This window comes from Drosophila guanche, unplaced genomic scaffold, assembly GCF_900245975.1.
Source record: "Drosophila guanche unplaced genomic scaffold, DGUA_6, whole genome shotgun sequence".
NCBI classification, from domain to species: domain Eukaryota; kingdom Metazoa; phylum Arthropoda; class Insecta; order Diptera; family Drosophilidae; genus Drosophila; species Drosophila guanche.
Genome location: NW_022995752.1, coordinates 1,000,108 through 1,019,147, shown reverse-complemented (window position 1 = coordinate 1,019,147; position 19,040 = coordinate 1,000,108). Strand labels below are relative to the sequence as shown.

Genomic DNA, 19,040 nt, shown 5'->3' with positions numbered 1-19,040 from the left:
TGTGATTTTGTGGCTTTGAGGCTGTGGTGGCTTTGTTTTGTCTTGTGGTCAAATACCAATTATGTCAGAGCTTTCGAATAACCCGGAATAACCCACCCAATGGGAGGATAATCAGATGAGATTGGGTATTAGCATAGAAAAAAGTATTATAGAAAAGACTGGTAGGTAGTAAGATAAAGAAAGAAAATTAGATCGACTCGAGTGTACTTTACGTGGCTTTACGTGGGACAGAGATAGTACTTTGGAAGGTGTTCTGGGGTTACTGGAGTGTTGTCAGTGGTGTATGTGTGGCTCTAGGTCTATCCACGATCCGGCTCAAATTGGTTTTTTTGTGATGGCACACGAGGTGAAAGTCCAGAGAGTACAGAGAGATATATATATATATATGGTAGATCTATTAGCAAACATACGAAGAGTATTTGGGATAAGTTGATATCATTCCTCATTCGTGTGTGTGAGTGTGTTCTGTGTAATTCGGAAAGTGTTTCGGTGGTGTTTCTGTGTTCCAGTGTAGAGACAGAGAGAGTGTGGTGTTTGAAGGCTAAGTTAATTGGTGTTGGTATTCTCGTATTCGTATCTTTCTGCTTGGTTAGTATTCGTGGTTGGTTTTGGTTTTGGTTTCGGTTTTCTTTAGTTCATTGCACTACTGTAGCAAAACTAATGATCAACTAAAAAAAACAGCATGAGGCACAGCACGACTTTCTGTTGTTTTGTTTTGTTTTGGTTTCGGCTCTTGTTAGTTATTTAAGTTAGTTAATGATGGATACTGCTCGATCGGATTGGATCAGCCGGTCTGCGGTACTGTACTTTTAAGCTAAAGCGAATTAATTAGCGTGTGTGTGTACCTATAAGAGGAACAGCATCCGACGTTGTCGGCATGGACTCGGCAACAAGGTTTAGAAATACTGTTAATGATAGTAGTATAGTTACGCCTGCAACAAGAGATACGAGATATAAAGAGATAAGAAACGCAATTTAAATCAAAGTCGAACGCAAAACTCATCGGAAAACTGAAAGATCAAGATCAAAGTCATCATCATTATATTATCGAACAAATAAACAAAACTTTTACACATTTTTACTTGTTAGTTTATAAGTTCTTTGCTTTTTTGGGTTTTAGGTTTTATCGAGGATTTTATATTGGGGGTTGGAGAGGGGAAAGTTAAAATTGTAGTTTATCTTGGGCACAGGACAGAGCAGGGTCTTTAAGTTAGAGCACATGGAGAGAGTGTTTCCCAACAAAAGGCATTTCAATCCTTACTGATTAAAATTCGTTTTTCGTCCGTTGTTTCTTGCTATCGGAAAATGTGTGTTTCTGCATCTAAATTTGGTATGCCTTGCCATGAGGGAAACACTCTTCGATTTGTGTGGTATTTTACTTTTAAGTTTACTTTAGTTTTACTCAACAAAAGACATGCATAGATTGACTATCGTTAAAAGCAGCGTTGAATATATAGAGAATTTAAGGGGAGAGTTTTTCTTGGGAAGATTTTTAAGTTGGTTTTCGGAGGTTTTTGGGGGGTTTAAGTCGTATACATATATTTAAATCCAGCTAAGCCTCATTTCGCTACCTTCGCTGCTTGACCTCACCAAACTCGATAAACGGATAGATACATAGATTAGATTGATTAACTGCTGGACCACCTAACTATCACTAACTCAGACATCTACTGTGTGCACTTGAGGCACCGCTGTCACCGCTGAAAGAGCTTATAAAATGCATTTATATTGGGGTATAAAGTAGATCAGATCATATCATATATATGTATATCAGATCAATTGTAAGGAATGTAAGATATGTATCTGTGTATGGACTAATATGGATTCAGTTGGCATACTCACCCAGCGTCAGCTTCTCGCCCGAATCCGGAGGCAATGTAAAGCCCAAGAGGGCCATCGATGAGATAAGCACACAGGGCACAATTAAATTGAAAAAATAATATAATGTACGGCGACGTATTTGTATAGTAAAGGTGATATCGACATATGGTTCTGGGCAGCAGGCGTAGACTATCGTATTCTTCTTTCCCGGCATGGCTGAACGACAAAACGGATCTCATTAGTAATCATCGGGCAGGGGTGTCATCGATAATGACAGAGACACAAATACACACACACACACGGATATGTACAACAGATATTTTTTTACAGATTATGTACAATTTAAGCATATAACTAGATCAAATAAATCAAGATTCTAGGCAAATCATAAATGACTATGAAGCATTTTTTTTTTCAGTTCGGTCTCGCAAGCAAGTTGGAAAATCAAAAACAAATTGGATTATTTATATAATTTTGTGGTTTTTTTTTATTTTTGGTGTGGGATTAATGCTGATTAGACATTTACAAATGACAACGATCAAACGAAATAACAGTTAGAGAAATAAGCATAATGAGGTTTCGTTTACTAACCAAGCAAGTACCACTCGCCATTTGTTATGAAATCGGAAAGATCCCCTCCATCTTCGGAATTCAAAACCAAATCCAACTGATTTTCAAACAATTTTTGTTTTTTGTTTGTTTGAATAGATTCATATTCATATTCATAGAGAATTCATAGGAAATTCATTTGCAATGGGCAAATCAATTTTGTTTTTTTTTGGTCATTGAGATTTGAGTTTGAGTTTGAGTTTTTGGTTTTTGTTTTTTTTTATATTGGAGAAAAAGAACATTTAAGATTTTAGTTTGTTGTTGAATTTTTTGTTGTTTAGATTTTACAAAAAGCCACATTGAAACAACATTTATGTACAGATATAGCATGTGTTCAAGGTGTACGAAAGATAGAGAGAAAGAGTTTTAGAGAGAGAGAGAGAGAGCGAGCGAGCAAAATAGAGAGCTTGAGTTTTTCTTTTATTTTCTTTGGAGATTGCTTTGTAACTTTTTTTTGTTGGGTGCAAAATACGTGGGAAATAAAAGCGCTGTAAATTATATTTTTACTCAAAACTTCTTTTTTGTTTGAATATATTTATTTTGTTTGAATTTCATTAAGAGTCTTTACGTCGTCCAAAAATATTCTTCTGTTGCTGTTTTTTTTTTTTGGGCGTGGTGTTTTCTTTTTTTCATTTGCCTGCTACCATGCAAAATAGTGGAAACCTTAGAGCTTCTAGGGTGTTCCACACATGATTCCTCTTCTTGTGAGACAAAACCTACGCGAGAGGCAAATTTCCGCTTCCAACACTGGACGGTGTTAGTGCTGGAAACAGCTGCCATGGGGCCTTCTTTGGCCTTTGGACTAAGCTCAGAGTACATTTTGGTGTGTGGCCCTAAAATATCCAATCAACTCTGAGCGAATTGAACATTTTAGCCCACACACTTGACTTGAGTGAGTGCTCAGTCTGACAGTTCAGTGCTGTTAACAACACTGCGATCTTTTGGTTTTGTAATTCGCAAAAACGCAAAGAATTGTTCGAGATGATAGGATAAACCAACTTAACATAAACTAGAATATAGATTTGGGTAGATAAAAATATACTTGGAGAGAGCGAGAGAGAGAGAGACAGAAGTTTGGAAAAGCACATAAATAAAATGAGAAATCTGTCAGTGGACGCTAAGGTCGCATAACCCTATGGATCCCTACCATATTCCTATCTAGCAACAGTCGACTCTTTCGCTTTGGTTGGACTTCCCTTTCGCGTGTTTCGTGTGATTCATGTATGTTTCTTCCTGGTGCGTGAGTGAGTCACGTGATTGGCAGAAGCGTGATTTTTGTGCTCGAGTTGGAATGTGTTCTAGTGTTAGTTTTAATGTGAGTGTGATTGGTGTAAGTGTGAGTGTAGCCTAGTGTAGCCAGCGTTTACTGTACTATTAACTGTTTAAACTGTTTGATATTTGTTCTTTCTTGTTGTGTGTTTTTTGTTTGTTTGTTTTGTCGATTGCCACTTTACCTGATTTCCATCGTAAGTCCAACTACCGAATTTCATTTCGCAATGTTGGTCATCAAATGGGAACCACGTGATGTCTATCTTGCATGTGCTCTTGAAGATACCAGGGGGCACGTACAGACAACTGCCGTTATGTTTGACCACAATGTTGGTGTGATACGTGCCATCGAATCCCTCATCCGCGCTAGATTATTGTACAATTTGTTTTAATGGATTATTCTCTCGATCGATTGTTATTGATTGTTATACGACTGTTATATTCTTTAGCAATTCGATTCATTGGCATCAGCCTTCTTTTAATTCATCAGTGTTTTTCTTTTCTTTCTTTCTTTTTTGTGATTCAGGGTTTTTATGTTCGTTTATTTTGTATTCAATATTGATCGTTTCTTCTCTCTGGTTATTTGTGACTTGCGCTTTGGTTTGTCTTTTTTCTTTTTGTTTTGTTTTTTTTTTTTCGCTAGTTAAAATGTTTTTTGTTTGGATTGCTCTTCGGGGAGGCAGTGAGCCAGAGGGGATCTAGGTAAATGTCTCTACTTTTGGGAGCAGTTCTTATAAGGGGATTTTGTGTGTGTGTTTGTTAAGTGTTTGGTCTTAAGAGCTACAATACCATAAAAGTGTTTGTGTGTGTGTGTGTGTGTTCTAGCTCTACTGGAAGCTGCACGAGGGGTTCAACTCTGGGGGTCAACTCAACATACTTAGGATGCCACTCTCTCAGCAGTCATTGACCCACACGGAATGCCCGTTTGTCTCGCACACAACAAATGCCAAATACAAATATCTTTTGTATCTTTGTGTCTATCTCCTGTGTGTCCTGTGTGTCCCAATATGTGCATATGCAAATGAACCTCAGCAGCTACTCCAAAAATGTGAACGTCCACTTCTATGCTGGTCTCTTGGCAGGAAGCACACATAAATACATTTATATATAAACCCATTTATTCGCATATATTATATAGTGGAGCTGTATACATTATGTACGAGTATCTCTTAACTTTTTGTCTCCCCACAAAATGCTGCAATAAAATGCAATTACAGCTCTGATTCTGATTCAGACTCTGGGGGGGGGGGGGACACTGAGTATGATGCGTAAACATTTTGTGGACAATTTTGTTTTGCATTTTTCGTGGTCAAAAGGGGACGATCCCCCTTGAATCGAGTGGAACTGATGTGTTATGGGTATGTTGTCAGGGACCAGAGGGTAACGAGGCTTATATGCAATTTCTGTGGCATTTAAGTGGAATTTGGGCACTGATTAGCGGCAGGTCAAGCCGAAAACAGGAACACCCAATCGAAACCGAAACCAAAACCGACACCGAAATTGAGCACAGATGATGCCCACTCGGGCCTAAGGGATTGCGGTTTGTATCCTCAAGGGAGGCGCAAATAGAATAGGTATTTGAGCTAATTGAAATCGCAGTTGGATGATTGCATTCCAATCTACATTGAGACCCTCGTCAAACACACACGTTTCCCCCACACTCAAAGTCATTTTAATTTCTGTAAGTAAAACAGTTGTTTGCGGCTTACAGCCTTTCTTTTCACACAAGCTTTGGCCTTGGACAAGTAAATAAAATCATTGCTCGACATTATTAATATTGACGTTGGTCTGCGCCTCCGTCTCCGTCTCTGGCGCTGCCTGTTTCGGTTTCTGTTTTGGGGCATGGAATCCTGACCAGAGGTTGGCCCCCGGCTAAGCCGACACCGCTGTCAATTTCATTTCGGATGCGGCTTACTGGCGTGTTCTTCTGTGAAAGTTGTAACAGATACGGATACAAGATACGGAGATAATGTTGCAATTACAGTGAAAGCTTTTCATTCCGCGCTGCTGGATCTGGCATTGGCGGTTTAAGGTCCGGTCCGTTTCGGTTCGCTCCAGTCCGGCATCTCAATTAAGCAATGTGAAAGGAGCCGGACGGAATCTATAGAATGAATACGGGTACGAATGAAATCAGCATAAGTAAATGGCATACAAAAAAAAAGAGCTGGCTGCCGGAGCCGATTGATTCGCGGAAAGAAGCTCCATAATGAGGCAAGGCAAGGCCATTCTCTCTTTCCCTGTATCTCCATCTGTATCTGTAGCTGTATCTGTTTTTGTTTCTGTGTAGCTTTATGCCTCGTCGTCTCGCTATTGATCTAAATGATGGCCGCACATTAGCAGCGATGGCGACGCATACAAATTAGGCTCTAGGCGGGGGAGCGAACCCCAGCCAGAGGAGGGGCTGGCTCAAAAAGAAAGAAGAATTAATAAATTAAACGAAATAAAACTCTGGCAGTGCGATGTTCCCCCAAACGAATGCTCACTCAATCGGACTATCTGCGAGCAGTCCCCAAAATATACCTCCGAAATGGAGGCGAAAGAGTTTCCCGGAACCGCCAACGCCACCGTGTTTCCATTTGGTTTGGCTTTCTTTGTCGAGGCACGACCCTGGACTCAGGACTCTGACTCTGACTCTGACTCTGAGTCTGTGCAAGTTCATTAGCAAATAAAGTTGACAGCCGAAAGGTTTCTCCAAGGGGAAACTTACGGTGCCGTGCCAGGACGCTCTTCTGATGCTCCTTGGCCATCTACTGATTTCCCCTGACTATGCTGACTACATGGCTAATCAATATGATTTTCATTTCAAGCCATTTCTCGCGTAGGCCTCGCTTGGCCAGTTCTTGTTCTCCGGCCAGTCCTCCCTCCCTCCCCCCTGCTGCGTTACTGCGAATCTCCGACGAATCAACGCCGGATGCTGCGTGCCCTGGAAATTAAACCCGGAGCGTACGTGTTTTGATTCATTGTTTCAGGTTGGTGGTCGCTATGGTCGGGTAGTCGGTTCGGGTCTGTTTGCTTTTCGTTTCTTTTTTTGTCCCTGTCGGTGGCATCCTCTCTCGTGTGACATGTAAATTCCATTTGCCACTGGAGAACCCCATGCGAACATGCCCAATGCGTCAATCAACTGTAAAATGTTCACCCCCCATTAGGTTAAATAAGCTTCGCACTGCTGCAAATATAAATTGCAATTAGCTCGGCAAATGCAGCTGCGGCACACTGCACAAAACACACACACACATGCCACACACTCGTGCGACCAGAGGAGGACAGACACTCCGCCAGGTGCATTTGTATCCGAGAGCTCTGAAAGGCTCGCTGCCGCTGCCGTAGTTTGTCTTCATTTGTGACCAAAGTTTATGCACTTTTTTCTGTGCAGACCCATGCTCAGGGGACTGGTGGCATTTAAGTTGTTTTTAGTCGGCACCTGGCAACGGATAGGATTGGAGAGCGGCTGCCACCAACACATTTTGACATTTAAGTTATGGCTTAAAATGTTTAAGCCCCCAATGGGCGCATGGGCGGACATGTATTTGGTTTTTTGCTGATGCAGCAGCAGCAGGGATTTGCTGCAATCGTATTCGGTGAATGGGAACGCTTTTTGTGCAACTGGTGGAGGCGGAATATTATATTTTTTTTGCACTATGACAGCTATAATTCCTTATGCGGAACGATATATAAATATAAAGTTTTCCCTTTGAAGTCATTTGTCTATGCACATACTGGGAGTAGTCGGAGCACCGCAAAACTTTGTAGTACTTCATTAGTTGGTCCTTTTGCGTTTGTACTTTTGTGCGAGTGTGTTTGTGTGTGTCCTTAGATCTATACTGATGTGGTGGTGGGGCATGCAAATAAGTAGAGCTTACAAGTTATTCACTTAGACTAGCTTAAACTCAGGCCTAATGGCTATGGCTATTCGTTGCCCATTGATGCACACACGCACACTCAGACAATAAAAGATATGGGCATATACATAGTACATATAGATTACATATGTATATGGGAGAATAGTTTAGACAGTTAAACACAATGAGAACAGACAGCAACGGCTAGAGATATGTATATTGAGGCATAGATTTACGAGTAGAATGCTTTGGTTATATAGATAGATAGATAGATGATGATTATAACTGGACACCGAGCAACAACTGGGAGTACATGAGATTATTATTTATGTATTTGTGTAGCAAATGGCTATAATGAACGACAGAAACTATGGGTACAGATATAAGTATAGATATAGCATAGGTATAGGTATAGATATAGCACACACATCGACAACAATTGATTACTCTGATGATTGCCAAGCACACAAAACACACAAAACACACACTCACTCATCCACTCATTCCTCTCCTTTTTTCAGGCAGACATTTTAAAAGCGAATGGCATGGAAAATGAGAAATGAAATTGCAATTATTTGGAGAACACAGAGATGGCGAGACATCGAGGGCGGGAGGCAAAGCTAGAGAGAGAGAGAGAGAGATGAAGTAAACATTTGTAATCGCCTCGTTTTTGCAATCCTCGATGCTGTTGAAATGTTTTCCCTTTGGCTTATGAGAGGCAGTATGCATGATGATGCATGAGCCAAGGGCCGTAATTACTACTGAAGCGTGTCTCTGTTGTTGTTATGTTTTACTGATTGGCACACACTCACACTCTAAATCACTCGCATACACACACGCATACGGCTAGATTAACTAGATGGACACATAAACTAACATTTAGTGATGGCAATTTGGATATCAAGCTGTGAATGTTTAGAAAGTTGTACCACGAGGGGCCCCAATGAATGTTTATTTGCTTTTAGATTAGATGATCCTTCCGAGAAGATATTTATAAACTATCTAGTTCCTAGAATGCTTATAGATTTGTTTAGGTATTTCACAGAGTCTTAAGCTGCAGCTGCCGAGAACAAAACTCTTATGAAATATTTATTTTAGAGGGCTTTCCAGCGGCTCAACAGTAAATTTTTCAAGTAAATTTCGTTATGAACTCTGAAAAATGCTCACAGCTTAAATGAACATCAAAAAGCCTTCTCTGTTCGGCTATAGATAGTTTTGTATCTTCTGGAAAGTTCATCAAACTCTAATCTCAAGTTTAGGGTTCTTCTTCGGTGGCTTCGGTGAGTGATATTTGTAGAGATCTCTGCGGATGACTTGCGGGTTTAACATTTAACATTAACTTGATGGAGAATGCTTAGCTATCTTAGCTAAGATTTTGTGTATTTAGTCGAATGTATTAAGGTTTAACTTAATTATGTAATGAATGGGCATTTAGAATCACTAATACATTTAATTTTGGCGTGTGATTTGTTGTGTGTATGGTGTGTATCATGGGGTGTATGGGTTAGTAGGTGGCTTTAGGTTTAGTCGGTGGCCAGACAAGCACTTTGCACTGGTACACTCGATGGTTAGATGAGGGAATGTCTTGGGGTTTGGGTTTGGGTTTAGTAACATTGCATTTGGTATATTTATTTATATGAACTTTTATTTAGTTTTTGTCTTTAGTACGAGGGATTTGATTTCTCATGCACAATACTTGAAAATCTATTTTGCCATCTATTTCAGTGATGTTTGTTCTTTAGTTGAGTTGAGGGTTTTCTTGTTCTGTTTTTTGCAAGCTACGTATGAGTTTTAACAAAAAACATTTTCTTTTCTCATTCTTCGTTTTCGTTTTAGATTATTCATATATATATTTTTTTCATGTTACTCTTTTTTGTTCTTGGCCAAATAAATTCAAGTACTGAACGTCTAACCAGAAATATTACACCAGCATATTGTTGAACAATCTCTCTGTTGGTTATTGTCTTTCGGAAATAATGCGTGTATGCATTAGCCTTCAGATTGGGTTGAGATTAGAAGAAGAAGTTTCGCAGAAGTTTCAAGCAAAAGGAGAGGGAAGCGGACCACAGACAACAGACCACAGGCGGTAGACCCCGCAGACCGCAGACCTCGCGAGGAGTCCTTCTTTTTTTTTGCAGAAGGACAATTGATGATTGATGGTCGGTTACGGTTTCGGTGCTGTTTCGAACAAACTACATACTTGCGCAATATTCTGGTTAAACAATGTTTAAGTTGTTTGGTATTTAGTCTGGGCGATTATTTAGCTTGTTTTTGTTTGTCATTGCATTGGGTTTTGGTTTAGTTTTAGTATCTTTAGTTCGGCTTTAGTTATGGCTTGATGGCTGGTTTTAGTTTAATGCTTGGATAACGCAGGCATTTCATGTGTTATACAACGTTCGGTTAGCATTACGAATCCAATTACAATGTGAGGCCCACATCAACGGCAAGCTGACAATGTACAGTCCCACTAGACAACCACTGCGTGTAAACTACTCTTATTGAATTAAACAAAATGTAAAATATTCTGGTTATATATTTCTTTTGTTTTTTGTTTTCCTTTTTCTTTTTAAAGTCACTCTTTTTGGGAACGGAAACATTGAAAGCAAATCATAAGTGGGTAACATTGAAACACAAATATTAAATATTAAATATTAAATATTATAATGTGGGTAGAGTCGATCGAGGTTGGCCCACATAACATAAACATTATCTTTGATGATTAAGTTGTGGCTTTGTTTCGATTTTTCGATCTTTTTACAAATAGACACACAAACAATAGCGAGTGGATTATGATGCGTTTATAACACAACAGCTACGTATAAGTAGAGTATGTGGATACGGGATGTATGGGGGATATATATGGGGCTGGGAATATTGATAAATATTATATAAAATAACACCTGATAATATCGTTTGCAATTCAAAAATTAACTCAAATAATATAGAAACGTACAAAGAATAATTGTAAATAATCAACTAACGCCAGAGTTTGTTGGGAACAAGTTTTGCTTCTCAACAAACTCCTTCAAAGCCACACAGATGGAACCCATCTTCCGACAGTTCCATCTGTAACTCTCAAAGTTATCTAATCTAATCTAAAGCCAACTAAAGTGCACTATCCATCTACATAAGTTATATAAGTATTTACTTCTATATAAATATTGGAACGCAAACGAAACCATAAGAGAACGGACAAGGGTTTATCATACGATCCAACAGATTAGATCTAAATCGGGTTATGTTTTCTTACCATTTCTCAAGAGTATATAGTACGAGTTTATATAGTATGTATTTAAAGATATTCTGATATAGATATGCCTAGAGTTATCCCTGAAGCTGTTTATAGCGCAAAACACTTTTTTAGTTTGATTGATTCATTTGGGGGCTTGGCAGCCTTTCTATTCGGTTAGTTGTAAAGTCGCTCCCACTGTGGACACAGACCACTTACCTATTGTACATGAGCACGTCGGGCTTCCACAGTTTGTTGGGCGTGATACGCAGGTCCTTGACACCGCCATATTCCGTCTCGTTCCAGCGCAGATTGTAGTCATTCCATTCCTGTGTCGACACGTTAGATTTGGTGTTAATAGCAGTGCATAGAGATCCGTATAATAATTATGTATATCTAATCAAATAAAATTTCTATTAAATGAACTCAAAATGCGACTTGAAAGAAAATGTCATATGTATCTTTTTTTGGGGGGATTCTTTGGGGGTTCGAGTATGGAAAAGTAAGTTCAGAAAGAAAGTAAAGTCTCCAAATAAATAAATCTACGCAACTGCTCCATCACATGCAGAGACATGCACCTGCTATTAGACTACTTAACGTTACGTTACCACAAAAGAGGATGTTGGCCCCTCTCTGTTAACTGATTGGCAAGCTGTTGCGCTGCACACACGCCTACACACACGCACTCACACAGATACTCTTACGTTTGCATTATACAACGCACATCTTGGCAACAATTTCAAGTTAAGTCAGCCTCGCTCAAAACCAGACTGTCTCCCCCTGGTTGGACCACCACACATGCGACAAGTTTTATCAACGTTCCTCGTTTGCTCTTTTCTGATCCTGTTTGTCGGTCTGCCATGGCTACTACACTGAGGGAAAAGTTCTTGCAGCATCGCTACGTGTATTTATCTCTCTCTCTCTCTGTTTTCTTTCAGTGTTGTCAAACAGTGCTTTGTGTCATTCTGTGGTTGCCTGCAACGCGTTTCCTCCACTGCCGCTCGCTCCTGTCTCCTCAATTCTCACTCCTCACTCTGCCCGTTGCGTTTTGTGGCTTGCCTACAAGTGGTTCATGTTCATGTCATAAAAGCGGCAAAGTTTTCTCCTCTACTTAGTTTTGCCCCGTGCTCCTGCTCGGCCTTTTTATTGCTGTTGCTGTTGTGTTTATAATTTAACACATTTGTGGCATTTTTAGAGCAAGCAATTGTCCTCACCGACCCCTAGGCTACACACAACACACGCCACACCCCATCCCATACACATACACATACAGAATCCCTTTTTTAAATCACAAAAAATTTAATTACATGCCATGTCCCCGTGCAGCATTAAATTATACGAGGCCGAGGATCTGCATCTGTGCCAGCCCGGGCTCTGCTTTAAAATCGTTTAAGCCTGGCTGGCTGCTCTTCTATGCTGTTATTGTGTGTGCGGCTTTTATGACAGCTGTAAAAACAGATGCCTCAGTTGCCCGGATGCCATTAGAGGTGTGGCATCCACCCATCCATCCCCTCCAAGCCCTCAAAACATTTTGCAGCTTTTGTGGCGGCAGCGGAAGACACAGATTTTGATGCGAGTGTGGCAATTATTTTGCGGAATAGTTACTGTTGGCTTAACGGTTATGGCTGCCTGACTAAATTCTAGGTTGGCAAATGTCAAATTCTTTTATACAAATTCTTAGGCGATGATTTTATGAAAGTATAATCATCGATTAATCATCAAGATCTATCAAGATTGATCCCTCAGTGTCTTCTAAACATAATGGAACCCACTGTAGCCTCTATAGAACCGATTTTTAAACTACTTTCCGCAACATCAGTTGTGATTGTTTTGGCGTTCATTTAGCGGTTTTAATTGCCACTCCACGGCATAATTGAGCCGTCGAGCAGAACAACATTTTGCTGACGGACGGACGATGTGGAACAACTCGCATTTGAAATTCCCAACAGCCAACAGCCAGGCTGTCTGTGGTCGCGCGTGGCAAAATGACAAACATTCCGGGCACTATTTAAAAGAGTGAGAGAGAGTGAGAGTGATGCGGTGAATGTACATATCTACTGTCAGTCAATAAACACCGCATGGCCAATCGATCAATCATAAATATTGGCAATTGCAACAGCTCGGACGCAACATTTGGTGCGGTGATGTGAATGTTTTTTGTTCGATTGCAATCGCGAAATTACTAAAATTTATAGACCCAGCTGAGACCCCAATCTCTTACATTATAAAATGGATGGGGATGGGTATTGGGGATGGGGGATGTAATATACAATCTACGTGTTAAATAAATAATTTAATTAATTTTGCAAATTGACAGGGCTTGACGAGGCTAACATGGACCGAGGCCGAGGCTGACCGGAAATAAGTAAACTCCTGCAAAAAAAATGGGGTACAAATTCCCCGCTGCACTTCCGCTGTCCTTTCGGTGATGTCCGTGTCCGTGTCCATGCATATATCACTGTTTTTCTCTCAGACCAAAAGATAAGCGCTCATACACAGGGGCAAACATACTTCCAATACATTAAGGGGCATGCAGTACGAACAAAACGAAACGAACATCGATTGAGGCACTCTACACGATGCGATCTCTTGGGCATGCAGCACTCAGTGTTAATGTGTGTGTTCTCTGTGGCTGGGGCTTCTGTTTAGAGTTGTTTTGTTTCGGTTTGGTTCGGTTTACGTGTTGGGTTTTTAGTTGCTCTTAGTAGAAAGGAAACTGAAACTAACTCGAATCGAGCTCTAAATCAAAAATATTCAAATGAGTTTCCGCGCTGGAAAACACCATACATAGTTGTGATTGTAGATCTCTATGTAGAAAAGTTATAAATTCAAGAAGAATAAAAAGGAAATAGCCGAAATCAAAGTTTATTTAGCTGCTGTGTGTGTCGAGTGTGAGTGGGAGGAGTATGTCTTGTGATTAAGCAATGTTTAGTCAAATATTTAAGCTCGTATTTAGTTGTACTTATTTAAATGATGATTTTTAAATAATCTAAGACACACACGAGTAAAGCCAACAAAAATCTCATCGAGAAACAGGAGCAGGAGCAGTATAGGAATAGATAGACTGAAGAGTATCTTACAATAGAAGTTTTTGAAGAGATAGATGGAAAGATAGAGTTTTGAAAATACTCGATCAACTCTTTGGGGTTACTTCGGGGGTTCAGATCGTGTGTGTGCTTAAACTATGATCGGCCAGACACTTCCTGGATCAAGTCCAACTGCCATTTAGCTACTTGATGGAATATCAGCAGAGGAACCTACCCAGGAAGCATCCGTCCCAGTTTGATTCATGATTAGATATGTATTTAAAGCATTTACACATTATTTAAGATACTTTTTAAGCTATTTAGTAGGATTTTAAGTGGGGTTTAGGTTTGGTATTGGGATTCGGGTTTGGGTTTCAAGTTTATGGCTATTTATGATCCGGCGAGTTTTAGTTGAGACTTACCAACGAAAGCCAAAGATTCGTTATGAGAAGTTGATTTTTCTCGTCCTACAAATTTTGGTTTGTATTTGTTGTATACGCCAAAAAAGAACAGAACGCAGACAAATCAAGAGGTTCAACGAAATCAAAATGTTAAGTCAAAAGAGTAACGAAATCATACAAGTGAAAAGTTTAAAAAGAGCAGAGCATGGTAAAAGAAAGTTTTTGTTTATACATTTGTTTTATGAGTTTTACAAGAGATTTTTTTGGTTTTTTTTTGGTGGTTAATATATTTATAGCATCGTTTATGTATATTCAAATTTTCAGCTTTAGTTTAAAGAAGTCGCCGCTGGACCTGCATCCGATTGGGTTATGGCTTTAATGTGCTTTAAATCTCCATATCCAATAAGCCATCTATCTATGGCCAGGTGTGGTGTTTGTTTTCGTTCGCCTTTAGGCTTGATAGTTTTCTGTCTGGGCTTACTGATCCAATTAACTCTTCTCGTCTCATCTGCCATCATCACTCAATTGGCAGCAGCCGAAACGGAGAAAATCCGAAATGGAATGCCATCAAAAACTTTGTTTGCCAGAAGCAGCAGCAGCAGCCTTGAATTCAAACCGAATCTCAATCTCAAACCGAATCAGTCCAGTCCATCAGTCCCTTGTCCCTCTCCCCACTATTTCAATCTGCTGGTTGCTCGGCCGTCACAGGCTTTGTCTGTTCATTGTGCCAATATGCTTTACATTCTTATCTCACAGTCTCTGAGTCTCTCTCTCCCTTCTATTCCTCTGCAATAAAAACTTTGAACTAGGTATCAAAACCCATTTATCTTTATACAAAATTGTAATTAAAGATATTTCATGCTGGCACATTGTCAGTCACTCAACTACCGAAACACCGCCGGCGCCCAGTCCCACACCCAGTCATCTGCATGATAGGAATTTAACACGACAGAGAATAGTTCAAGGTGATTCCAGCAAATTCCGTTTGAAATGCAGATGAAGGACAGCAGATCTGCATGTGAAAGCCTTTCCTCTCTCCCTCTCTTTATTGGAGGTGACTGTCATTAATAACTTGCCAACAAAAATGGTTACAAAACCCACAAAAATGACCGAAAAAATGCAGAGGGTGAGAGAGAGAGAGAAGCCCTAGTCTGGGGTTTTTAGGCAGCAGCTGCAGTAACGACTTCAGCCATTAAAAAGATTCAGTAGGCAGTAGGGTCGGACCTGTAATGATATGCAGGGCCGAGCAGTGGAGTTCCTACTCCCAAACTGGGCAGAGCAGGAGCACAGTGACCCAGTAAGCTTCGGAGTATTTCGGTTAAGCCAATATGCAGGGACTTCCTCTCCACGTCAAATGCCATAACACAACATCTCTGAGTGTTTTTATATGGAAAGTCTCTCCGTGTCTCCGTCTCCGTATCCGTATTTCTGTCGGGGCTGGCTGTCTGTGTGCGATATTTGCTGTTGACACCTTATAAAAATGGCGGTTTTGTGCAAATTTCATGTTTATGACATGACGTCTGCCAGGGTGTTTCCCCTTAATTCTCCACCGGATGCGACGCCTCGTAGGAATCCCCTGACATTGACGCATACTAATGACATTTTGGGTGGCGCTTTGGGGAACTTTAAAGCATCATTTGCAACAGACTCCACATCTGCATTAAGCGTTCGCTTAATCGTGGCAAAGTTTGTTCATGCTGCGCATACACACGTCTGCTCAGATACAGATACATTTACAAGATACACAAAGGAACAGTATCCCAGTACCAAGTACAGGAGTCCCGTCTCCTCTCCTGTCATTGGCTGTGCCATAAGCTTATAGATTTATTTTGCATTAACGTGCCAAATTGTTTTTAAATGAGTTTCTAATGAGCCAACAATTGCCGTTGTCGTCTGGCAGTAACAACAATCCAGAATCCGGATTTGAGGCACTTCCATTCAGATTCAAGATTCCATCTTCCCGTCCAGTGTCGTCATCGCACTCCTCAGTGTGATGAATGAATGTTTTTGGCAAACTTCGTAGCTGTTGTTTGCCTAACAAATGGGTTATGCACATGAGAGCAGAAGAGAGATCCCAGTGCCAGACCCCGAGAGCAGGAGTAATGCTGCAGAGTAGACCAAACACCAACTTGTTCAAGGACAAAGTTTGTTGGCCTTGGCCTCTCGCAGTGTGTCGGGTCGTGTAGGGTCGGGCTAGGTCGAGGCTCGAGACAAATGAGTGGGTGATAAGTGAGCTTAACGTTTTGCCAAATGACTTTGCCGTACACTGGAAGGGTAATCATTTTGGTGGCAGATTGTTTATAATGGCTTTTAGGTGCTGCTTACATCGTATCGATGGATATTGCTAATACGTTTGAAGATTTTTCCTGCGCTGACTTTCCTTCTTGGGGTGCTCCCATAAGTAGGCTATAAAAAGTGAAGTGAAGGAAAATCCTTAAATTATATTGAAGTAAGGCTTACACATGTCACAGGTATATGCCGAAGCGAAGAGTATGCTACGATTTTAAGGTTCCTTCATCGTATCGAATTGCAATCTTAATGATTCCATCTATCTGCAAGTTCTTTTATAGCCTTTGTTTCCCACACACATTGTGCCCCCAGAGATGGCCGAGTAATCTGCATTGGATTTCTGCCCTCCGAACTTTTGACTTTTGCCACACCCCAAAACAACAGATTAAACACCATCAAAGCTTGTTCGGCTCACACCAACGACTCCTTCCCTCCCACTCGACACTTTCTCACATTCTCAGCCACTTTTTTTGTAACATTTTGGGGCCAGAACCTTTGGCCATTTCCTTTTGACACATATTTCCATGGCCAAAGTCATTTAGGGGGGAGAGAGATTTTGTGGTGCAGCCAACCTGGCAAGTCATTAGATGGAGAAGGTTAGGCATCGTCGGTGCTTTGGTGTTAGCCGAAAAATGCTAATGACTTTATTTTTCTTTACTTTGCTACTGATGCTGATGGCGTACCCCAACCACAATGTGCATTTTAATGTCGTGCCAAAGGAGTCAGGCATTCGGTTGCAGCTGCCTGACATGCCCCATCACCATCACCATCATCATCATCATCGCCAGTGCCAGCTTGGTGGCAATCGTGGAGCAGTAGCAGGAGTAACCTTTGGTGAGCCACAAGCACGTGGTCGTCCAGAAACTTGACTAGTGAAAAGGCTTCAGCAATTGCAAAACTTTGGCAATTGTCAGCGCTTCAGTGATGCTCCCTCCCGGCGGACATTCATTACATAGTTGAGGCGAGGGGCAATTTGAGTAATTGACAAAAGTGTGACCGAAGCGCCGATGGAAATGTCATGGCTATGGGCATCATAAATCTCTTCACTCGTGGTCGATTTATAATTTATGCCACTGGAAATCAACGCGCGCTGCTGGTTCCACCTCCCCTACCTCCCTCCCTATCAGTCCGATGGCGGCCGAGTGCATAAATCAAATTATTTCATACATATTTAATTGTGTAAATTAAAATGCATTTGATTGGGGAATCCAATCTACTCCAATCCAATCCATAGATGTCCCCCCTTTAATTGTATTATGTATTCGTGAGCAAGCGAGAGAGTCAGGGTATGAGGGATAGTTGCAGCACATTAAAGCCATAGCCTCATCGCCATTATTATAGTTATGGGATTTCTTTTGGTTTTTTAAAAGGTTGTTTGCTGTTTAGATTGTTAGTTGTGTTTTGCAAATACATTTATATGGCAATATATAATTTGTTTATATGTACTTATAGCTATAGCATATGTAGATACAAAGAAAACACAGATTTGAAATTGGTTTAGCTGTCACGCTCTTTTTTTGTTTGTTAAATTTAAATGCACTTTTGTTTAAACAACATGCAAGACGCGACTTTAGTTGTTCCTTGTTTTTCTCTTGTGTTTTCTGTTTGGTTTTTGTTGCGTTTAATTGTTGCATTTTTGCATTTTACTCAGACATGTATTGCACATACTATATGTATAATCAGAGAACGCTTTATGACATGTACCCAGCAAATATATATAAATATAAATATATGTATATCAAACATAATCCGCATTGCACACACACATCACATACATACACACGGGCATACATACGTACACAAAGAAATGCAAATTTAAATGAAAATCGAAATCAAAATCGAAAGTTGGTTGAAATGGAATGAACGTTGGGTTGTTGCGTGGCTCGTAATCTAAGCATAATAGCCATGTAAATCATATTGTCAATTGATTAATGCACTTAATGAGGGCAAACTAATTTGTGTGCAACGCTGCTTCTCCTTCTCCAACTTTAAGGAGTGACATGGCGATGAAATAAGATGATAACGTGGCCACATCAATGAAACCATGTGTGACATCATGTTTTTACAACAGACGCAGATTTATGAAAAACGCAGTAATTGCACTCCCCATACGTGTAATAAAAGGGATTACAAGGGCCTTTTCCAGCCGCTGTGACCATCGGACATTCCATTTCAGAAATAATTTCCCCGCCGCCTAAGCACATTTATTCACACGGTAGGCCGCATATTTCCGGGGAAATATTAATAAAATGTTTTGCATTGGCGCACACTCCAGGGATACAAATTAAAAAACAATTACAATAAAATGGGAAAATCACTAAAATCGGATGCGGAATGTAGATGTCCATGTAAGTCACACAAATACAACCACAACAAAACAATAGATACACATAAATATGGGAAATAAAAACGGCTAAACACGTTTGCGGCTCAAACAGACAGTTTTCCATTTAATGCAAACAATTAAAAATGTTTCTATGTTACAATTTGTTGTTGTTTGTTAGTTGGTTGGCTGGTTTTTTTCCCATTAAAACGACAATTAGTTGAGTTTTTGGTG

The 19,040-nt window shown here is 40.3% G+C and overlaps 1 protein-coding gene across 14 annotated transcripts in view; it reads right to left on the bottom strand.

Moving 5' to 3' along the window:
- LOC117588130 (neuronal acetylcholine receptor subunit alpha-7) overlaps nucleotides 1-19,040 on the bottom strand; it is a 72,775-nt gene that overhangs the window by 9,082 nt on the left and 44,653 nt on the right. For 4 of the 14 annotated variants that reach the window (XM_034279220.1, XM_034279210.1, XM_034279214.1 and 1 more), the window contains 5 exons: nucleotides 14,216-14,260; nucleotides 10,987-11,096; nucleotides 3,885-4,065; nucleotides 2,413-2,488; nucleotides 1,843-2,037 (listed from right to left, as the gene is read on the bottom strand). In XM_034279220.1, coding sequence (XP_034135111.1) covers nucleotides 1,843-2,037; nucleotides 2,413-2,488; nucleotides 3,885-4,065; nucleotides 10,987-11,096; nucleotides 14,216-14,260 — 607 coding nt within the window. Of the gene's footprint in view, nucleotides 1-845; nucleotides 933-1,842; nucleotides 2,038-2,412; nucleotides 2,489-3,884; nucleotides 4,066-10,986; nucleotides 11,097-14,215; nucleotides 14,261-19,040 lie in introns of those variants that run through there. The other 10 variants (XM_034279211.1, XM_034279215.1, XM_034279213.1 and 7 more) reach the window with 7 other exon arrangements.